Source organism: Lissotriton helveticus, chromosome 1_2 (assembly GCF_964261635.1).
Source record: "Lissotriton helveticus chromosome 1_2, aLisHel1.1, whole genome shotgun sequence".
NCBI classification, from domain to species: domain Eukaryota; kingdom Metazoa; phylum Chordata; class Amphibia; order Caudata; family Salamandridae; genus Lissotriton; species Lissotriton helveticus.
Window position 1 is genome coordinate 269,183,833 of NC_136058.1, and position 22,518 is coordinate 269,206,350.

Below are 22,518 nucleotides of genomic sequence, written 5' to 3' on the forward strand. Positions count from 1 at the left end.
GCCCTCGAGCGGGGATTGCGGTAACAAACCGCTGTGACACAACAACAGATCGCGGGACTCGTATCCCGAAGAGCTATGTCGCTTCCCCTGCTTCTCTACCTGCGGGCAACAAGGAATAAGTCTGCAATCAAGGTCTCACCTTTTCCGAAGCACAGGCGGTGTGTTCCGACAACGCGAACACGGAATATCAGACGCCGTCCTCTGCCTCCATGGTCCGTTTTATGTCGGCGCGAACTGCGCATGCTCCGTGTGTTGCCCTCTGGGAAACGTAGTTCTTGGCGAGGTTGTTCTGGGGGTTGTAGTTCCACGAACGGAACTATCCTAGCAGCGTGTTGTGGACGATCCGGTTTGTGTCCTAACAGTTGGCTCTGGGTGAAGAATTTTTCCGATGTTGAAACAAAGCATTTCGCACCCTCCTCCCCTAAAAAATATGCACATTCACCTTGCGTTTTAGCAAGTATATAATAGCTATTTATCATAGTATACGTTGGAAAATTATCTCCTCCGTTTAAAAAAATGGAATAAAAATCTGTCAAAAGAATTCCTATGTTGGTCTAAATAATCCCAGGGAAGTTCTGCAATGAGAAAAAATAATGGGTTGCTCCCTCAAAGATACAGCTTGACATTTGACATCTGTCTTTGAATGCACATCCCTAGGGTATACAGCCCCACAGTAAAGGTTTCCTCATGCAAGTTACTCAGGGTCTGTTTAGGCCCATGTTCTCTTTAAATTATTTTGGCAACGTTTTCAGATGAATGTATTGTGTTTACTTAATTTGATGTATATATAAATATATCTAAACCATAACATCTGAGTGCAAGTGTGCAGTGCCTATTTAAATAAATATGGAAAAATACTAGCTGCGGCGTCTTTATTTTACTTGCAACTAAAATAAATGTGGATAAATACAGAAAAAATTACCCAAAAATAAATATGGATAAATACAGACAGAAATTAAAAAAAAATACCATAAAACCGGGAGCCCTAGTTATGAGGGAACAAGTGAGGGGTGTGCTGAACCATCTTCACAAGAGGGAAGAACGGAACCCTGAGCACTTGGTGGTGGGCACATTGCACTGAGCACAAAAAAGCACTTGACACTATAAAGTCTACTGATGTAATGTCCTATGTTTGTGTTGGAGGGCGACTACACCATCTCAAGAGGGGTGATACAGACGACCTGAGAACGGTGACCTTTATGGACAGTCCAGCATAAGAAGTCCCTGGAGGAACAAGCATTTGCAATGCAATAGGTCTCGCATTAGGAAAGTTTGAGCTATTGGTATTGTAAATGGCCAAGTTTTTATTTAAGTTTCTTTTTTTTTAAATAGCTAAATTAATAGCTTTGTCATTTACAATGCCAATAGTTATAACTTTCGCAAATGTGATACCTATAGCATTTGTAATGCAATATGTTTTGTATTTACAAACCGCGAGAGGACAAAAAAAAGCTCCGGACCACCGCCTCCTCCCAGGCCTTCAAAAGGGACCTCAAAGTTCTCCTCCAGAGACACCTCCAAAAGTAATTCACGTCCTCTTGCTATTTGTGAGGAAGACTTCCCACTACTGATAATTTCTACTTTCCATGACCATGGAAGTGCCTTCCCAGTGTATGCCTGTGATTGGAGGGTCTGCCTTTTTGCAGTATTTTCCATGTACTGGTGTTCGGTGCCCTTTTGTAACATGCACACACCACTCTGCCCTTGCAACACACGGCTGCTACCTCTCACATGTCTTTGCCTTTGATACTTGCACAAGTGCCACCTTGCCCATGTAACGCTTGTTCCTGAGCCTGAGTGTCTAGCACTTATTGCAGGACTATACCTCTAATTATACTCTGTTTTCTCTTATAACTGCACACTTGTCACTTTCATTTCCTCTTGTGCACTTTTGACTACCTCATGTATTTTGGTTGCTCACAATTTTTACTCAAGTATTTTGTTTGCTCACGATTGTCACTATTACCTTTACTACCTCATGTATTTTTGGTTGCTCATAGTTTTTACTACCTCATGTATTTTGTTTGCTCACAATTGTCACTATTACCTTATGTAAGTACCGTATGTTTTTGCAACCTGTTCTTTTGTAATGTTTCTCATTATGTTTCATTTCTGTTCCTAATGTGAAGCGCTCTGACGCCTTCGGGTAAAGTCCGCGCTATATAAAAATGCATAAATACATAAATAAATAAATACCGCCTTCGGGTAAAGTCCGCGCTATATAAAAATGCATAAATACATAAATAAATAAATACCGCCTTCGGGTAAAGTCCGCGCTATATAAAAATGCATAAATAACTAAATAAATAAATACCGCAAATCAAACATCCTCGTTACTCTGCCGGCCTGCGACCAGGAAGTCAGGCAGGCCGGCGCGACAACCGGAAACAGGAAGTAGGAGGGCGGGAGCCTACCCCGCCTCCCACGGAAGAGTCGCGAGTTGGAGCACGCACCGGAGCAGGCAGGAGCCTACCCTGCGCCCCGGTGCCGAAGGAGGGAAGTAGAGTCCTGCTGCCGGGCCCTGCAGCTGAGAGCCGCCGCACGAATGAAGCCGGTGAGTGGGTTGCTGGGGGGTGGGGCAGCGCATGTGTGTGTGCGCGCGCGTGCGGGGGGGCGGGCTGTGTATGTGTGTGTGCGTGCGTGTGTGTGTGTGTGTGTGTGTGTATGTGTCTTGGAGTGCGTGTGTGTGACTGTGGGGGAGGGGGGTGTGTGAGCGAGTGTGTCTGCGCGCGCATGTGTACGGCGCGGGACGCGACGTGCGCGTTCGCGCACACGAATCCAAGCTCGTACACCCTCTTTGTCCTCCTTCCCCCCAGACTGATCGCTATACGTCTCCAGCTGGACACATGCATCCGCTTGCGGATGCATTGCCAGCGAGACCCAAAAAGGAAGGACATTAAATGCTGCTTTTTGTTTGGATTAGTCCCCAAATAGTGACTGTAGTTCTGTAATAAGGTTCCTACACTTTCCAAGAAAAGCCTGCGTGTGTCCTTCTGACAACTGGGCAACAGACCACACCCATCAAACAGCATCTCCCTATGAAACTGAGGACCTCATCCAAGCATGTCTCTGAAAGATAACACTGGAACTGACGAAGGCATTCTGAGGTATTCAGACATGTGCAGATAACATACTTGGCCATCATGTATTGTTTGCCCACAGAGGTCCTAAGATCCTCCAAGTCTGCCGGCAATATCTCACTTTCCATTTCACAAGAGCATGTGTTTATTGGCCCAATAGAGACTTTATTAATAGAGTACAGTAACAAAACTGTTTGAAGAAAGCATAAGTTTGCCAAAAGCATCAATCCTTTTGGATTCTCTATCTAGGAGTGGTTTTAAATGAGTTAGGACTCACCTTTCTGGTCGAGTCCTGTACAATAAAGTTCTCTGGAGACTGAAGAATGTTTAAGGGGGAAAGCCATAGCTTTCAGCTATTTATTTAGGATTTTCGTCAGGTGCCAACTTGCAGCCTGCGGCTATTCCAAAGCTTGAAAGGAAGAAACGTTTGCAGCACCACAGGAAGGAGGTCAGAGTCCACAGCACCCTTGTCACAACAAATAAGAAAACAAACACTGTTCCTGCTGACGGCAAAGATCAGAGAAATGCCGGTCCAAGGAGGGCAAGAAGGTGGCTGTGAACAACAGGGCAAGAGAGAAGCCATGAAGAGCAAAACATTTCACAAACACTACCTCCTCTGTGATGCTACGATCAAAGACAACGCCGTTCAGTTCTGGGAAATGAAGTGGAAAGGTACAAAGGCACTTACTGAAACAGTGGAGCTGGGGGTGTTGGTTCCATATCCAGATGAGGGAAGAGACGCCAAGGACCAGCGCCGCCCATCCGTCCTGTGAAGAAGGTAAAACGTCCATCACTTGGAGGCAGTACGACTGAGACTACGTCATATTTTTATTCTACACAAGCTACTGCTTCCAGCTCAAATTAATGATAGAGAAACATATTTCAGAATTCGTAGCTCTTGGGCAGGGGTGTCCAACGTAGGTCCCACAATGAACCTAAATGTTACTCACTCACACCATTAGCTGTCATCCAGAATCTAGCCTGGAAGCGGCCCTCCTGGACCTACGCTGGGCACCAATGTTTTAGGGCAAGCAGAAACCAAGGCAGTGAAACCTTTTAACACAGAATCTTCCATAGAAGAAGACAGTAACTATACAATTACATTACTTCACAAAATGCTTTGCTTTTTAAGGGCTTTTGGGGGGTGAAAAGGGTCATTGTTTGTGTTATTAACAGATCCCTTTGAAGCACTACATTTTTAATACATCATTAACTTGAATAAAAAAAGAAAAGAAAAACAAATCAAATAAACTGCATTAATTGGATGCAAAGGGCAGAGGAAAATTTGCTTTCCATGTCACTTGTTCACTTATCATATAAGGGTATTTGGATGTAGTAATGACGTGTTTTGTCTTCTCTAAACAGTAACCCATTAATCTCATTGCATATTACGCAGAGTGACAAAACTGCACTATGGCCCCAGAGCTTCGAAGGCAAGATAACTAAAAGGGGCAGATTAAAACAGTCAAGACAATGTATCTTACTCAACGAGGCCAGCGCTAATAAACTCTGTGAATGAGGGGGTGCTACAGACAGCCGCCCAGCCATACACTGGAACTTCCACTTAATGTCTTCTTGACTCACTTAGACTACGAGTAGGCATCGTGACGTCTGGAGCACCTCCAGGTATTTAAAAATGGACGTCCCTCTCTCCCGTCAATCCTTTAAAAACTGCAATCTTTTCTCCTTACTGACCCTTTGTAGGTTACTAGATATCTGGGAGGAGACATAGCTTATCCAATGTTGGCCAACACCAGTTGCTGGCCTCCATCTTGAATTCCCTACGCTCTCTTTGTATCACCTTAAGTGGATGCTTTGCAACATTGACAGTGTTCAGGTCCCTTTGTATGCCATTCATGGGATGGGGAAAAAATGGGGATTTTACCTATGCCTCTATTTTGAATAAACCAATGAATGCTGGATTGGGTAAACCAAAATTTATTAGTTTAACCAGACTTTCAAGTCTTTTGAATTCATTTATTTTTTAAATCGATCAGTTGTTCTAGTTTAGGCACAACAAAGAACATTATCAACTTCACGAATTGCCATATACTCTACAATACATAAATATTCCACAAAAATGCCAACATTAATACAGTACAAAAGACATGACTACATAACTAATATTTACATGTATGTACAATTCCAATACCAGAGTGCTCTTGGACACAGTGAAAAAGATAGCGCTGTTATCTAATAGTACAGTCTTGATCCTGCCACACTTTTAGACAAAAAAACATTATCGAGTATCTCAAACCAATACAGCATATATCTGCTCATATGCAAATCTGAAGGTGTTCTGTATTAATCACAATCAAATGAATGTAACAGAAATGAATAATGCCGACGCGTTTCAAGTCCCTTGGATGAATCAAAGGACTCTCATCAGGGCTGTCAAAGTCTGGTCCATGGAAGCTATTTCTAAAATAAAAAAACATAAAAAACGTGATCTATCTTGTCCTACCGCCATTCAATATTTACAAAGGGATTTCTCCCGTTGGGAGGTGCAGCCTACCTGCTAAGTTCGAATTCCAGGGCTGCACTTTTCGTGTACTGTGGTCTGTGCCGTGGGTGCTCACTGGAACAAAGTGAGATTGTTTTTATCAAAAATCTGTGTGGTTTCGAATTCAAAATAAAGAGGCCACCGGGGCAGTGTTTTACCTTTCATGTGTTGGTGTTGACGTCACGTGTGTGTCACTTCAACCGACAGGGGAAAATCCTCACCCGGGTCACATATTCTACAATAATGTGAATAACAGTAATCAGCCTCACATTGACTGCGAGTGCGATGCTTTAATATTTAATAAGTGCTGCACTGACTTACTTTTGGTCCGCTCTGGGGCGGTTCGACCCCGCTCTGAGTGAATTGATGTACTTGATTTCTGTAAAATTGATAGTAAAACGGACACGTTTTAGTCTAGGCGCGTACTGGCGCCAGACGCAACATCGATCTCATTGTTTGAGCCTACCCCAAGAAGCCTACCTTAACCCGTCTGACACGGGGCTTCTGCCTGTCGCTGCCGGTGGTCTCAATGATTCAAAGTCTGAAAGAACAAGCGGTGCACGTGTAAAACGGGCCGCGTTGTACTGAGTATAAAGCCAATTATCACACACTTCTCTGCGCTGTACAGGGGCTTACCTTATTGTTTGTTTTAGGTAAACGTCCACATCACCCGGGACAGTGCTGCTACAAACGCTTAGGAGATCGCGCGGGTGTTTTGCAAGTCTTAAAGAACCAAGTCACATGATCATCATGTGACTTGGAAAGGTGTGTGCCCCAACATGGAGGCTTCTGGGAACAGTAGTTCACCATGACTGTGGATACCTGCCTATTGTTTACATTCTGTTTATTTCGCTCAGACAGTTGAGCCCATTGTTCACACTATTGAACTTCATTATTAAATAGGCTTCCTTCTGGAGCAAGGCCGTTTCTACATTTGGATTATATTTAGAGTCAATCCAAAAAAGAATCGTCCACTTAAAATCATTTTCGGTGTGTTTACAGCTCACAAAATGTTCCACCATTGGCGCGGTCAGCACTTTTTTCTTAATCCGTGACCGGTGCTGTGTGATTCTGACATTGGCTGCTTGGGTTGTTTTACCTATATACACTTTGTCACAGACGCACACCACAGCATAGACCACATTTTTAGTTCTACAATTTGTGAAGACATCATGTCTCCATGTCACATCATTATTGGAAAAAACATTTCCTTCAAGAGTTGACGCACAGGACACGCAATTGCCACATTTGCGGTGCCCGCAGATGGGTTTTAAATTCCATTGGGCAATAAGATCACTTTTTGGCTTCTGGATAAAACTGTCTGCCTTTACCAACTGTTGCCCTATGCTTTTATTTTTACACATGGCGAAGATAGGTTTTTGAAGGGGAGGGTCCAGCGTTTCCAGTAAATGCCAGTTATTTAGAATGATACGCTTGAATTGGTTTGTGTGTTGGCCGTAGGTCGACACACAGACCAATCTCTCAAGCTCCTCCTTCTTCTTCACCTTGAGCAAAGAGTCCCTTGGGATGAAACTAACTCGTTTCTTCGTGTGTGAAAGCAGCTTTTTTGGGTACCCCCTATTTGCCATTTCTTTACAAAATATGGAAGCATGTGTCTCAAAATCAGATGAGTTCGTGCAGTTGCGTTTTATCCTTAGCATCTGCCCGTAGGGCAAGTTTTCTCTTAAACTTTGTGGATGCGAGCTTTTGAAATGCAAGATTGTATTTCTATCCGTTGTTTTTTTGTGCATTGTTGTAAATAGCGATCCCTCGTTATTGCCTACTGTGACATCCAGAAAGGTCATTTTGTTGTGACTAGAATTTAATGTAAATTTAATGTCACTGTGGCGAGAGTTGAGCCAATCATGGAATTCATCTAGCTGGGTCTGACTCCCCTGCCACAGGAGCCAGACATCATCGATGTATCGTAGCCATTGATGTATGTTGTCCCTGAATGGATTGTTATTATATATGAACCGATGTTCATATTGGTCCATATATAGTACCGCCAGCTCCGGCGCATAGGGACAACCCATGGCTGTCCCCTTGATCTGAATGTAGAACTCGTTTTCAAACTTAAAATAGTTGCTCCGTAGCGTGATTTCTGCTAGTGATAAGATGAATGACGTTGGTACCCTGTGTGGTCTTTCCCGCTGGTCTAAATAAATCTCAATCACTTCCAAAGCCTCATCTTGGGGGATTTGAGTGTATAAAGAGGCCACGTCTAGTGTTACCATCAGTTGTGTGTCTGCATCAAATGGGTTACCCTCAATTTTGGTGATGAAATCCATCGTGTCACGAAGATGTGACTTAACCTGCAGTATACACGGTTTCAGGAAGAAATCTATATACTTCGATACTGGCTCAAGTGCAGAGTCACAGCCCGAGACAATCGGGCGGCCCGGTGGTACCTGGGCATTTTTATGTATTTTGGGCAGGAAATACAATACCGGTGTTCGGGGTAATTTTTTGTTCAAGTATTCATACTCTCTTGATCCCAGATAGCCCTCATCAAGCCCTTGTTTTGACAGTCTCTGGATTTTATCTTGAATCGCGTGTACAGGGTCTTCCATGGATGGCCTGTACCACTCGCGATTATTCACATGTGCCTGGCCCTCTGTAAGGTACATGGAGCGTGGCCATAGCACAACCGCCCCACCCTTATCTGCCTGCTTGATTATGATCGAAGTGTCTGATTTCAAGTCACTGATTGCTGTAGTCATTCCTTTACTGATGTTTTTTTTCAAAAATCTTTTCGTTTTTTCCAGTTTGGTCAGTGATGACAAGACCGTTTGCTCAAAAGCAACTATTTGTTTGGGGATATTTTGGGTGGGTGTGAACCTCGACTTAACTCTCAAACCTGTGGTTTCTCTACTGGATGTCATTTCGGCAGAAGCGAAGAATGCCTTTAGTCGTATCTTCCGACAAAAGTTCAATGCTTCCAATTTTAGTTTCGTGAAATCTGTTTTTTTGTTCGGGACGAACTTGAGGCCCAGGCCCAAGAGCATCTCCTCATCTTTTGTTAACTGTTTTTCAGAGAGATTGACTATGGTTGACACATTTAGTTGTTGTAAGTCTTGTTGCGGGTGCGCATCTCCCATGGTTGTTTGAAACGGACGCGCGTTTGCCCGCCCCTGGCTAAAAAAGACGAAGAGGACGAGGAAGCCGATGCGGCACCTCGTCGTTTTGAATTATTTTGCCTAGAGTCGTTAGAGGAATCAGATGATGTTGTGTCAGAAAAAGTAAGAAATCTATTCTTTGATCTACCTTGATACGATGAAAGTGCTCCCCGTGACTCACCTGACGTGTAAAAATCCTCTTTAAGAAAGGGATACACTTGTTCAAGTTTAAAGGCTTTAGAGTCCCTGTCAAATTGGGTGGATTTAATAGTAAGAGTGTTATCCTTAAAGATCGCAATTTCTTTCTCAATCTTATCAAGCAATGCTTTAGCCTCAGTCACAGTTTGGGTATCATTAATAGCTTTAATCAATTCCTCGATCTCTGACTCCTCTTTACTGCAGATGCGTTGGGCTGTCTCAATGGTATGCACCATTAGATCTCTGCTACACTTCGTGTTAATTTGACTAAACCCCTTCTTGTATTCTGTGTCTTCTATAAAGATGACCGGGATATTCTTCACCTGAAGGCCCCACGGTATCGTCCCTGCTTTAAGGTGTTTTAACAAAAAATGGCCGTGCAGTTCTGTGCGGATATGTTTTTTTTGGAGACGTATCAATTTGTCAGCCTCATTTTGCTGTTTTGCTGAGGTACTGAGAGTGATTGAAGAGAATGGGGAGGACGCAATGAGGTTCTGTATATGGCTTTCCGTGAAGGACAGCGTATCTTTGTCTGCCATGCTATGCAGGAGGCAGATCTCCTGCCCAGGAATTAATCACTATTGCGATCTGTAGGAAAGACAAATAATTGTCAATCCCAACCCGCTCGGGTGTACACCCGCTCAAGGAATGAAGGCAACTGGGGGTTGGGCCCGCTGGGAAAGAGGGTAGGTCGGGCCACTAGTAAATACAGAAAAAATGGGGATTTTACCTATGCCTCTATTTTGAATAAACCAATGAATGCTGGATTGGGTAAACCAAAATTTATTAGTTTAACCAGACTTTCAAGTCTTTTGAATTCATTTATTTTTTAAATCGATCAGTTGTTCTAGTTTAGGCACAACAAAGAACATTATCAACTTCACGAATTGCCATATACTCTACAATACATAAATATTCCACAAAAATGCCAACATTAATACAGTACAAAAGACATGACTACATAACTAATATTTACATGTATGTACAATTCCAATACCAGAGTGCTCTTGGACACAGTGAAAAAGATAGCGCTGTTATCTAATAGTACAGTCTTGATCCTGCCACACTTTTAGACAAAAAAACATTATCGAGTATCTCAAACCAATACAGCATATATCTGCTCATATGCAAATCTGAAGGTGTTCTGTATTAATCACAATCAAATGAATGTAACAGAAATGAATAATGCCGACGCGTTTCAAGTCCCTTGGATGAATCAAAGGACTCTCATCAGGGCTGTCAAAGTCTGGTCCATGGAAGCTATTTCTAAAATAAAAAAACATAAAAAACGTGATCTATCTTGTCCTACCGCCATTCAATATTTACAAAGGGATTTCTCCCGTTGGGAGGTGCAGCCTACCTGCTAAGTTCGAATTCCAGGGCTGCACTTTTCGTGTACTGTGGTCTGTGCCGTGGGTGCTCACTGGAACAAAGTGAGATTGTTTTTATCAAAAATCTGTGTGGTTTCGAATTCAAAATAAAGAGGCCACCGGGGCAGTGTTTTACCTTTCATGTGTTGGTGTTGACGTCACGTGTGTGTCACTTCAACCGACAGGGGAAAATCCTCACCCGGGTCACATATTCTACAATAATGTGAATAACAGTAATCAGCCTCACATTGACTGCGAGTGCGATGCTTTAATATTTAATAAGTGCTGCACTGACTTACTTTTGGTCCGCTCTGGGGCGGTTCGACCCCGCTCTGAGTGAATTGATGTACTTGATTTCTGTAAAATTGATAGTAAAACGGACACGTTTTAGTCTAGGCGCGTACTGGCGCCAGACGCAACATCGATCTCATTGTTTGAGCCTACCCCAATAAGCCTACCTTAACCCGTCTGACACGGGGCTTCTGCCTGTCGCTGCCGGTGGTCTCAATGATTCAAAGTCTGAAAGAACAAGCGGTGCACGTGTAAAACGGGCCGCGTTGTACTGAGTATAAAGCCAATTATCACACACTTCTCTGCGCTGTACAGGGGCTTACCTTATTGTTTGTTTTAGGTAAACGTCCACATCACCCGGGACAGTGCTGCTACAAACGCTTAGGAGATCGCGCGGGTGTTTTGCAAGTCTTAAAGAACCAAGTCACATGATCATCATGTGACTTGGAAAGGTGTGTGCCCCAACATGGAGGCTTCTGGGAACAGTAGTTCACCATGACTGTGGATACCTGCCTATTGTTTACATTCTGTTTATTTCGCTCAGACAGTTGAGCCCATTGTTCACACTATTGAACTTCATTATTAAATAGGCTTCCTTCTGGAGCAAGGCCGTTTCTACATTTGGATTATATTTAGAGTCAATCCAAAAAAGAATCGTCCACTTAAAATCATTTTCGGTGTGTTTACAGCTCACAAAATGTTCCACCATTGGCGCGGTCAGCACTTTTTTCTTAATCCGTGACCGGTGCTGTGTGATTCTGACATTGGCTGCTTGGGTTGTTTTACCTATATACACTTTTTGGATTTTTTAATAATTTATTAATTATTTAATAATGAAGTTCAATAGTGTGAACAATGGGCTCAACTGTCTGAGCGAAATAAACAGAATGTAAACAATAGGCAGGTATCCACAGTCATGGTGAACTACTGTTCCCAGAAGCCTCCATGTTGGGGCACACACCTTTCCAAGTCACATGATGATCATGTGACTTGGTTCTTTAAGACTTGCAAAACACCCGCGCGATCTCCTAAGCGTTTGTAGCAGCACTGTCCCGGGTGATGTGGACGTTTACCTAAAACAAACAATAAGGTAAGCCCCTGTACAGCGCAGAGAAGTGTGTGATAATTGGCTTTATACTCAGTACAACGCGGCCCGTTTTACACGTGCACCGCTTGTTCTTTCAGACTTTGAATCATTGAGACCACCGGCAGCGACAGGCAGAAGCCCCGTGTCAGACGGGTTAAGGTAGGCTTCTTGGGGTAGGCTCAAACAATGAGATCGATGTTGCGTCTGGCGCCAGTACGCGCCTAGACTAAAACGTGTCCGTTTTACTATCAATTTTACAGAAATCAAGTACATCAATTCACTCAGAGCGGGGTCGAACCGCCCCAGAGCGGACCAAAAGTAAGTCAGTGCAGCACTTATTAAATATTAAAGCATCGCACTCGCAGTCAATGTGAGGCTGATTACTGTTATTCACATTATTGTAGAATATGTGACCCGGGTGAGGATTTTCCCCTGTCGGTTGAAGTGACACACACGTGACGTCAACACCAACACATGAAAGGTAAAACACTGCCCCGGTGGCCTCTTTATTTTGAATTCGAAACCACACAGATTTTTGATAAAAACAATCTCACTTTGTTCCAGTGAGCACCCACGGCACAGACCACAGTACACGAAAAGTGCAGCCCTGGAATTCGAACTTAGCAGGTAGGCTGCACCTCCCAACGGGAGAAATCCCTTTGTAAATATTGAATGGCGGTAGGACAAGATAGATCACGTTTTTTATGTTTTTTTATTTTAGAAATAGCTTCCATGGACCAGACTTTGACAGCCCTGATGAGAGTCCTTTGATTCATCCAAGGGACTTGAAACGCGTCGGCATTATTCATTTCTGTTACATTCATTTGATTGTGATTAATACAGAACACCTTCAGATTTGCATATGAGCAGATATATGCTGTATTGGTTTGAGATACTCGATAATGTTTTTTTGTCTAAAAGTGTGGCAGGATCAAGACTGTACTATTAGATAACAGCGCTATCTTTTTCACTGTGTCCAAGAGCACTCTGGTATTGGAATTGTACATACATGTAAATATTAGTTATGTAGTCATGTCTTTTGTACTGTATTAATGTTGGCATTTTTGTGGAATATTTATGTATTGTAGAGTATATGGCAATTCGTGAAGTTGATAATGTTCTTTGTTGTGCCTAAACTAGAACAACTGATCGATTTAAAAAATAAATGAATTCAAAAGACTTGAAAGTCTGGTTAAACTAATAAATTTTGGTTTACCCAATCCAGCATTCATTGGTTTATTCAAAATAGAGGCATAGGTAAAATCCCCATTTTTTCTGTATTTACTAGTGGCCCGACCTACCCTCTTTCCCAGCGGGCCCAACCCCCAGTTGCCTTCATTCCTTGAGCGGGTGTACACCCGAGCGGGTTGGGATTGACAATTATTTGTCTTTCCTACAGATCGCAATAGTGATTAATTCCTGGGCAGGAGATCTGCCTCCTGCATAGCATGGCAGACAAAGATACGCTGTCCTTCACGGAAAGCCATATACAGAACCTCATTGCGTCCTCCCCATTCTCTTCAATCACTCTCAGTACCTCAGCAAAACAGCAAAATGAGGCTGACAAATTGATACGTCTCCAAAAAAAACATATCCGCACAGAACTGCACGGCCATTTTTTGTTAAAACACCTTAAAGCAGGGACGATACCGTGGGGCCTTCAGGTGAAGAATATCCCGGTCATCTTTATAGAAGACACAGAATACAAGAAGGGGTTTAGTCAAATTAACACGAAGTGTAGCAGAGATCTAATGGTGCATACCATTGAGACAGCCCAACGCATCTGCAGTAAAGAGGAGTCAGAGATCGAGGAATTGATTAAAGCTATTAATGATACCCAAACTGTGACTGAGGCTAAAGCATTGCTTGATAAGATTGAGAAAGAAATTGCGATCTTTAAGGATAACACTCTTACTATTAAATCCACCCAATTTGACAGGGACTCTAAAGCCTTTAAACTTGAACAAGTGTATCCCTTTCTTAAAGAGGATTTTTACACGTCAGGTGAGTCACGGGGAGCACTTTCATCGTATCAAGGTAGATCAAAGAATAGATTTCTTACTTTTTCTGACACAACATCATCTGATTCCTCTAACGACTCTAGGCAAAATAATTCAAAACGACGAGGTGCCGCATCGGCTTCCTCGTCCTCTTCGTCTTTTTTAGCCAGGGGCGGGCAAACGCGCGTCCGTTTCAAACAACCATGGGAGATGCGCACCCGCAACAAGACTTACAACAACTAAATGTGTCAACCATAGTCAATCTCTCTGAAAAACAGTTAACAAAAGATGAGGAGATGCTCTTGGGCCTGGGCCTCAAGTTCGTCCCGAACAAAAAAACAGATTTCACGAAACTAAAATTGGAAGCATTGAACTTTTGTCGGAAGATACGACTAAAGGCATTCTTCGCTTCTGCCGAAATGACATCCAGTAGAGAAACCACAGGTTTGAGAGTTAAGTCGAGGTTCACACCCACCCAAAATATCCCCAAACAAATAGTTGCTTTTGAGCAAACGGTCTTGTCATCACTGACCAAACTGGAAAAAACGAAAAGATTTTTGAAAAAAAACATCAGTAAAGGAATGACTACAGCAATCAGTGACTTGAAATCAGACACTTCGATCATAATCAAGCAGGCAGATAAGGGTGGGGCGGTTGTGCTATGGCCACGCTCCATGTACCTTACAGAGGGCCAGGCACATGTGAATAATCGCGAGTGGTACAGGCCATCCATGGAAGACCCTGTACACGCGATTCAAGATAAAATCCAGAGACTGTCAAAACAAGGGCTTGATGAGGGCTATCTGGGATCAAGAGAGTATGAATACTTGAACAAAAAATTACCCCGAACACCGGTATTGTATTTCCTGCCCAAAATACATAAAAATGCCCAGGTACCACCGGGCCGCCCGATTGTCTCGGGCTGTGACTCTGCACTTGAGCCAGTATCGAAGTATATAGATTTCTTCCTGAAACCGTGTATACTGCAGGTTAAGTCACATCTTCGTGACACGATGGATTTCATCACCAAAATTGAGGGTAACCCATTTGATGCAGACACACAACTGATGGTAACACTAGACGTGGCCTCTTTATACACTCAAATCCCCCAAGATGAGGCTTTGGAAGTGATTGAGATTTATTTAGACCAGCGGGAAAGACCACACAGGGTACCAACGTCATTCATCTTATCACTAGCAGAAATCACGCTACGGAGCAACTATTTTAAGTTTGAAAACGAGTTCTACATTCAGATCAAGGGGACAGCCATGGGTTGTCCCTATGCGCCGGAGCTGGCGGTACTATATATGGACCAATATGAACATCGGTTCATATATAATAACAATCCATTCAGGGACAACATACATCAATGGCTACGATACATCGATGATGTCTGGCTCCTGTGGCAGGGGAGTCAGACCCAGCTAGATGAATTCCATGATTGGCTCAACTCTCGCCACAGTGACATTAAATTTACATTAAATTCTAGTCACAACAAAATGACCTTTCTGGATGTCACAGTAGGCAATAACGAGGGATCGCTATTTACAACAATGCACAAAAAAACAACGGATAGAAATACAATCTTGCATTTCAAAAGCTCGCATCCACAAAGTTTAAGAGAAAACTTGCCCTACGGGCAGATGCTAAGGATAAAACGCAACTGCACGAACTCATCTGATTTTGAGACACATGCTTCCATATTTTGTAAAGAAATGGCAAATAGGGGGTACCCAAAAAAGCTGCTTTCACACACGAAGAAACGAGTTAGTTTCATCCCAAGGGACTCTTTGCTCAAGGTGAAGAAGAAGGAGGAGGAGCTTGAGAGATTGGTCTGTGTGTCGACCTACGGCCAACACACAAACCAATTCAAGCGTATCATTCTAAATAACTGGCATTTACTGGAAACGCTGGACCCTCCCCTTCAAAAACCTATCTTCGCCATGTGTAAAAATAAAAGCATAGGGCAACAGTTGGTAAAGGCAGACAGTTTTATCCAGAAGCCAAAAAGTGATCTTATTGCCCAATGGAATTTAAAACCCATCTGCGGGCACCGCAAATGTGGCAATTGCGTGTCCTGTGCGTCAACTCTTGAAGGAAATGTTTTTTCCAATAATGATGTGACATGGAGACATGATGTCTTCACAAATTGTAGAACTAAAAATGTGGTCTATGCTGTGGTGTGCGTCTGTGACAAAGTGTATATAGGTAAAACAACCCAAGCAGCCAATGTCAGAATCACACAGCACCGGTCACGGATTAAGAAAAAAGTGCTGACCGCGCCAATGGTGGAACATTTTGTGAGCTGTAAACACACCGAAAATGATTTTAAGTGGACGATTCTTTTTTGGATTGACTCTAAATATAATCCAAATGTAGAAACGGCCTTGCTCCAGAAGGAAGCCTATTTAATAATGAAGTTCAATAGTGTGAACAATGGGCTCAACTGTCTGAGCGAAATAAACAGAATGTAAACAATAGGCAGGTATCCACAGTCATGGTGAACTACTGTTCCCAGAAGCCTCCATGTTGGGGCACACACCTTTCCAAGTCACATGATGATCATGTGACTTGGTTCTTTAAGACTTGCAAAACACCCGCGCGATCTCCTAAGCGTTTGTAGCAGCACTGTCCCGGGTGATGTGGACGTTTACCTAAAACAAACAATAAGGTAAGCCCCTGTACAGCGCAGAGAAGTGTGTGATAATTGGCTTTATACTCAGTACAACGCGGCCCGTTTTACACGTGCACCGCTTGTTCTTTCAGACTTTGAATCATTGAGACCACCGGCAGCGACAGGCAGAAGCCCCGTGTCAGACGGGTTAAGGTAGGCTTCTTGGGGTAGGCTCAAACAATGAGATCGATGTTGCGTCTGGCGCCAGTACGCGCCTAGACTAAAACGTGTCCGTTTTACTATCAATTTTACAGAAATCAAGTACATCAATTCACTCAGAGCGGGGTCGAACCGCCCCAGAGCGGACCAAAAGTAAGTCAGTGCAGCACTTATTAAATATTAAAGCATCGCACTCGCAGTCAATGTGAGGCTGATTACTGTTATTCACATTATTGTAGAATATGTGACCCGGGTGAGGATTTTCCCCTGTCGGTTGAAGTGACACACACGTGACGTCAACACCAACACATGAAAGGTAAAACACTGCCCCGGTGGCCTCTTTATTTTGAATTCGAAACCACACAGATTTTTGATAAAAACAATCTCACTTTGTTCCAGTGAGCACCCACGGCACAGACCACAGTACACGAAAAGTGCAGCCCTGGAATTCGAACTTAGCAGGTAGGCTGCACCTCCCAACGGGAGAAATCCCTTTGTAAATATTGAATGGCGGTAGGACAAGATAGATCACGTTTTTTATGTTTTTTTATTTTAGAAATAGCTTCCATGGACCAGACTTTGACAGCCCTGATGAGAGTCCTTTGATTCATCCAAGGGACTTGAAACGCGTCGGCATTATTCATTTCTGTTACATTCATTTGATTGTGATTAATACAGAACACCTTCAGATTTGCATATGAGCAGATATATGCTGTATTGGTTTGAGATACTCGATAATGTTTTTTTGTCTAAAAGTGTGGCAGGATCAAGACTGTACTATTAGATAACAGCGCTATCTTTTTCACTGTGTCCAAGAGCACTCTGGTATTGGAATTGTACATACATGTAAATATTAGTTATGTAGTCATGTCTTTTGTACTGTATTAATGTTGGCATTTTTGTGGAATATTTATGTATTGTAGAGTATATGGCAATTCGTGAAGTTGATAATGTTCTTTGTTGTGCCTAAACTAGAACAACTGATCGATTTAAAAAATAAATGAATTCAAAAGACTTGAAAGTCTGGTTAAACTAATAAATTTTGGTTTACCCAATCCAGCATTCATTGGTTTATTCAAAATAGAGGCATAGGTAAAATCCCCATTTTTTCTGTATTTACTAGTGGCCCGACCTACCCTCTTTCCCAGCGGGCCCAACCCCCAGTTGCCTTCATTCATGGGATGGGAACATGGTTAGTTTCCTCAAAGTTTGCTGGCTATGTGGAAACCTTCCTCGTTGCACCCAAGAACTCCACTGTCCTACTGCTGTGAACAAACCAGATGCCATTGACTCCTGTTAAAGACTTGCGCTGCTACCGTGGATGGACACAAACCAACGCCACAACAATAACCCGCCACGACAGACCAGATAACCCAATCCCAGACAATGCCACACAGACCCACAACTACGTCATCTTTAGTGACAGTATCGTCATCCAGACTCGGGGTGACCACAATGCAAACAAGAACACTCCCACAGAAGGAGATATAACTGTGTAATGATTTCAGTGCCACATGACTTCAGGCTGGCAACCTGCCCAGGTTACATCAACGGCGTCCGAACAATGTGTGCTGCAGGGAACTCCAAATAACGAAAGTAACTCCACCCAACCACTCTCTTCACAGACCCACACCCTCCTTTCCCATACGCAACAAATGAACACACCGCAACAATGACTGAATAGGGAATGAAGACGTTGCTACTGGTGAAAGACATCAGAATAAAAAATGGGATTAATTAATCCATCTACAGCATAAACACAGATTTAATTATCATGTTACCCGAGTAAAACCCACTCTGAGAAAGGCTACTGGTCTTTGTCTGGGGGTGTGCTAATGCACTAACTGAAATACATTTAACTATGTCACCTATACGGGCTATCCTCTGGTCCAAGTACTACAAACTATATTTCTTGGTGTTCCAGAAAGCAACAAACCACAACAGTTGCTACTCCACCGAGCACACCAACTACAGCCAAATCATGCAAAACAGCAGCGTGGGCTTGAACTCAGCTTAAATTATAAAGATTTCGAAAAGTGATTTTATAAACCAGAGGTACAGCCAGAAAATTGTACACATCCTAATCCACCGGACTGAAAGCATTACCATGGCACCCTAAGAAAATACAAAGAAAAAGATAAACTCAAGCTCATTGTGGACGACACGAGCAGCCAACAGACCTTGAGAGCTGTAGCTTGGTCATGCCCTCCAAGCTAAAATTAAATACTTCGCACAGTCCACATCACATACATCCAACACAGCTCCCATCTGCCGTACAGTCATCTACTGTAGGGCTTCCAACAGCTGTTGAGACAATAATGAAACCCACCAACATGCACTAAACACAGCATCCAATACAACACATTGCACAGACTATTATTATTATTATTATTATTAGGGGGTTTTGTAAAGCGCTTGGTGACGCTCAACGGCGTGTCCCCGCGCTGAGGAGCGAGTGCTTACAGGAGGACTACAGAAAGCGGAACCTATTAGCGAATGAATAATATTGTTTTTAACTTGGCTCTGAAGATTGATTCAGATGGTTCTAAGCGCAGCGTCGCAGGTAATTTGTTCCAGCTGGACGCAGCTAGATACCTGAAGGATCTGCCACCCATCCGTGCTTTAGATACCTTTGGAATGGCCAGGCGCCCCGAGCCGGAAGATCTAAGGGAACGGGGCGGCTTGTATAGTGTCAGCAGTCCTTGCAAAGGAAGGGGAGACCTGCCATTAATGATCCGATGGCATGTGCAGAGTGCTTTAAACTCCACCCTGCTTCTTACCGGGAGCCAGTGCAGGGTCTGGAGCGCCGCTTTAGAGGCAGCTCTTCTGGGTAGTCTAAGCACCAGTCGGGCAGCAGCGTTCTGCAAAACCTGCAGGCGGCTCAGATTCTTCTCTAAGGTCCCTAGATAAAGAAGGTTGCCGTAGTCCATCTTAGATGTAACAAGTGCATGCACCAGCGTTTGGCGAGCTTTAATGGGTAAGAACTTCAGCACCTTCCTAAGGCTCTTAAGAGTCCCAAAGCAAGATCCGACCACCCGATTAATCTGGGGGCCAAAGGTCAGGTTGGAATCGAACCAAATGCCCAGATTCCTTGCCTCCTGGCAGGGGATGGGTGTTGGTCCCAAACATGGCGGCCACCACGCCGACGTCCACGCCGCCTGGCATCCCCCCACAACCAGCACCTCAGTCTTGCCTCCGTTGAGCTTGAGGCAGTTGGCGGACATCCAGGCAGCAAGGTCTTGCATGCATGCTCTGAAGATGTCCGCCGCAAGACTGGGCGCACGTGATAGGGAGATGACCAGCTGCGTGTCGTCGGCATAGGACACCATGCGAAGGCCATGACTCTCCACTATGGTGGCAACCGGAGCAATGTAAAGATTAAAAAGAGTTGGACCCAGGGACGAGCCCTGCGGCACCCCCCGATCCAAAGATACTCGCTCCGAGTAGTAGTCACCCTGCCTAACTTGAAAGCCTCGACCAGATAGAAATGAATGGATCCATTTCAGCGCTGCCCTTCTCACCCCTCCTTTGCTCAGACACTGTAGCAAGATGGAATGTGCCACAGTGTCGAACGCAGCGCTGAGGTCCAAAAGTATCAAGGCCATAGTTTGGCCCTCGTCAGCACCCTGCCTGAGGGTTTCAGTGGCCCTAAGAAGGGCTGACTCCGTAGAGTGACGTGTCCGAAACCCAAATTGGGTAGTATGAAGGAGATTATTCTCCTCCACAAATTGCATTAACTGCACATTTGCTACCTTCTCCGCCACTTTGGAAAAGTAGGGTAGCAGGGAAATGGGACGCAAGTTGTCCAGCTTCTCAAAGCTTATGTTGGGCTTCTTGCGAAGGGGGAGCACCACGGCCTGTTTCCAGTCCTCAGGTATGGAACTGGACCCGAAGGAAACATCCAGCAGGCGTCTGATGTAGGGTTCAAGTGTCATTAGGCTGTCCCCCAGCCGTTTTGGGGAAACTGGGTCCCGGGGAGAGCCAGATTTCACTGATCTACATATTTTGATTAGATTTTCTGGTGTGGGGGTAATAAAGTTGAGCAATAAGTTTTGTCCAGCTTCCTCTCCTACTGGTTCTGCTAGTTCTTCCGCTACTAAGGGTAAGGCAGGAAAGGCAGAGTAGATCTTGGACACTTTGTCCCCAAAATAGTTTGCAATACGATTGCAGGCTGTTACCGAGTAATCGTCGTTTCCCAGGGAGGTTTTTGGGATGGCCAGGGATTTATATACGCTAAACAGTTCCTTAGATGAGTTCTCTGCACCCAGGATTCTGACTGCGTAATATGCGGCTTTCTCTATCCGGATCTTATTGTGATAAGCCCGTCTCTTGACGAGGTATCTCTCTTTCAACCGGTCATCGTATGCCACTCTCCACTGTCTTTCAGCACGTTTGCAGTCTCTCTTGGCACTGCGCAACGCCTCGCTGAACCAAGGTGCAGTTCTTCGTTTGCGGGCACCCTTCTTTGACTGGACTAAAGGGGCCGTGCAATCGAGGGCAGCCGTGATACGGTCGTTGAGCAGTTTGTTTGCCGTATCCACATCATCGCCTCCCGGAGGCCCATCTGTGGTGAGAGCCTTATTAAACTCTGGCAGGGAGAACCTTGCCCATTTTCGCCTGGGATAATTGGGAGGGGTGGGGTCCATGACTTTGTGTTTAGGAAGAAGAATAGAAAATGGAACAAAGAAATGATCCGTCCATGGCAGGGGCACTGGGGAGGCTACTGAAATTTCCTCCCAATTAGCGAATATAGGATCTAACAGGTGTCCATGTTGATGTGTTGGGAGCTGCCCCTTTAGCTCTAACTGTAGGGTATGGAGTTCTTGACGGAGGTCCATTGCTCCTTTGTCTGACAAATCTTCTAAGTGGGTGTTTAAGTCTCCGAGTAAGAGAAACTTGTCTCTCCTCATCGCTGTTTCTGTAACGCACTCTAAAAGATTGCCTTTAAACCTAGCCATGGGACCCGGTGGGCGATAGATTAGAAAGCCCTTCACCGTCGTTCTCCCATCAATTTTTATGGTGAAAACACCCGCCTCGCTTCCCTCCAAATGGACTGGTTCCAAATGACAGGCCAGTTGCTGTTTGAAACCAATTGCAATTCCTCCCCCTCTGCCTTCAGGTCTATCCAGACGCACCATTTGGTAGTCATCTGGTAGTGCCTGAATGATATCAGGATCAGAATTGACATCCAACCATGTTTCTGTAATGAATAACAGGTCAGGTTGTTTATCCGTAAGGAGGTCATATAGATCATGCTTGTGGCGACGAAGCGACCTCACATTGATCAGACCGCAGGATAGAAAGGTACAACTAGCCCTGGAGTCTGCTGTCCGTGTGCTGAAGCGAAATTGGCAGTGTCTACACCCTTCGTCCTCCCCTACCCTTATGCTATGGTGGCCGAGTGTACATGTGCTAGAAGACAGGCTCATCAAAGCATTCCTACTCCAGGTGAATCGGCAATCAGGACCAGGGGTTGTGGCCCTGGGCCGAGTCCGGTCGCGGACGGGCGCAGACGGGCTTGGCTTAGGCGCGGCTTCGGCGCGCGTCCGACGCGCCCGCTGCGCCAGCCCGCTGCGCCAGCCCGCTGCGCCGTCTGGCCATAATGCACATTTTATAGGAGGTGAGGAGGCCGGCGCGACTAGAGCGCACCCCCAGCCACACCTAAAATGGCGCCCGCCGCCGCCAAACACCGGTTAAAACACACGGCTGGGCGAGGCAGGGAAGAGGAATAATAGCGTGTGTAGGGGTGTCAGTGTTCCTAATCAATTTTCACATACTAATATACAATTTAAAATCCCCCAGAAAAAATGCAGTTCGATTTTAAAAAAGCTCCTAAAAACGATTTGCCAAAATTGTTCTGTCAGCCAAGTAGTTTTCCCGACAACAAGCTCGCAGCCCTAGTTGCCCTCGCTAGGGAGAGCTCCAAATAGGCCTATATATAACATACATCCAGCTGAGAACAATATGACAAAGATCCCAAAGTTGTCACCTACCAAGATACAACTCACACACACATTATAAAGGAAACAGACAGAAC

General features: G+C 44.4%; 1 protein-coding gene across 4 annotated transcripts in view; it reads right to left on the bottom strand.

The window, feature by feature from the left end:
- The window catches only part of MAST2 (microtubule associated serine/threonine kinase 2), a 1,587,681-nt gene that overhangs the window by 308,974 nt on the left and 1,256,189 nt on the right, over positions 1-22,518 (bottom strand). For all 4 annotated transcript variants that reach the window (XM_078671709.1, XM_078671708.1, XM_078671710.1 and 1 more), the window contains one exon: positions 3,769-3,847. In XM_078671709.1, coding sequence (XP_078527835.1) covers positions 3,769-3,847 — 79 coding nt within the window. The remainder of the gene's footprint in view (positions 1-3,768; positions 3,848-22,518) is intronic.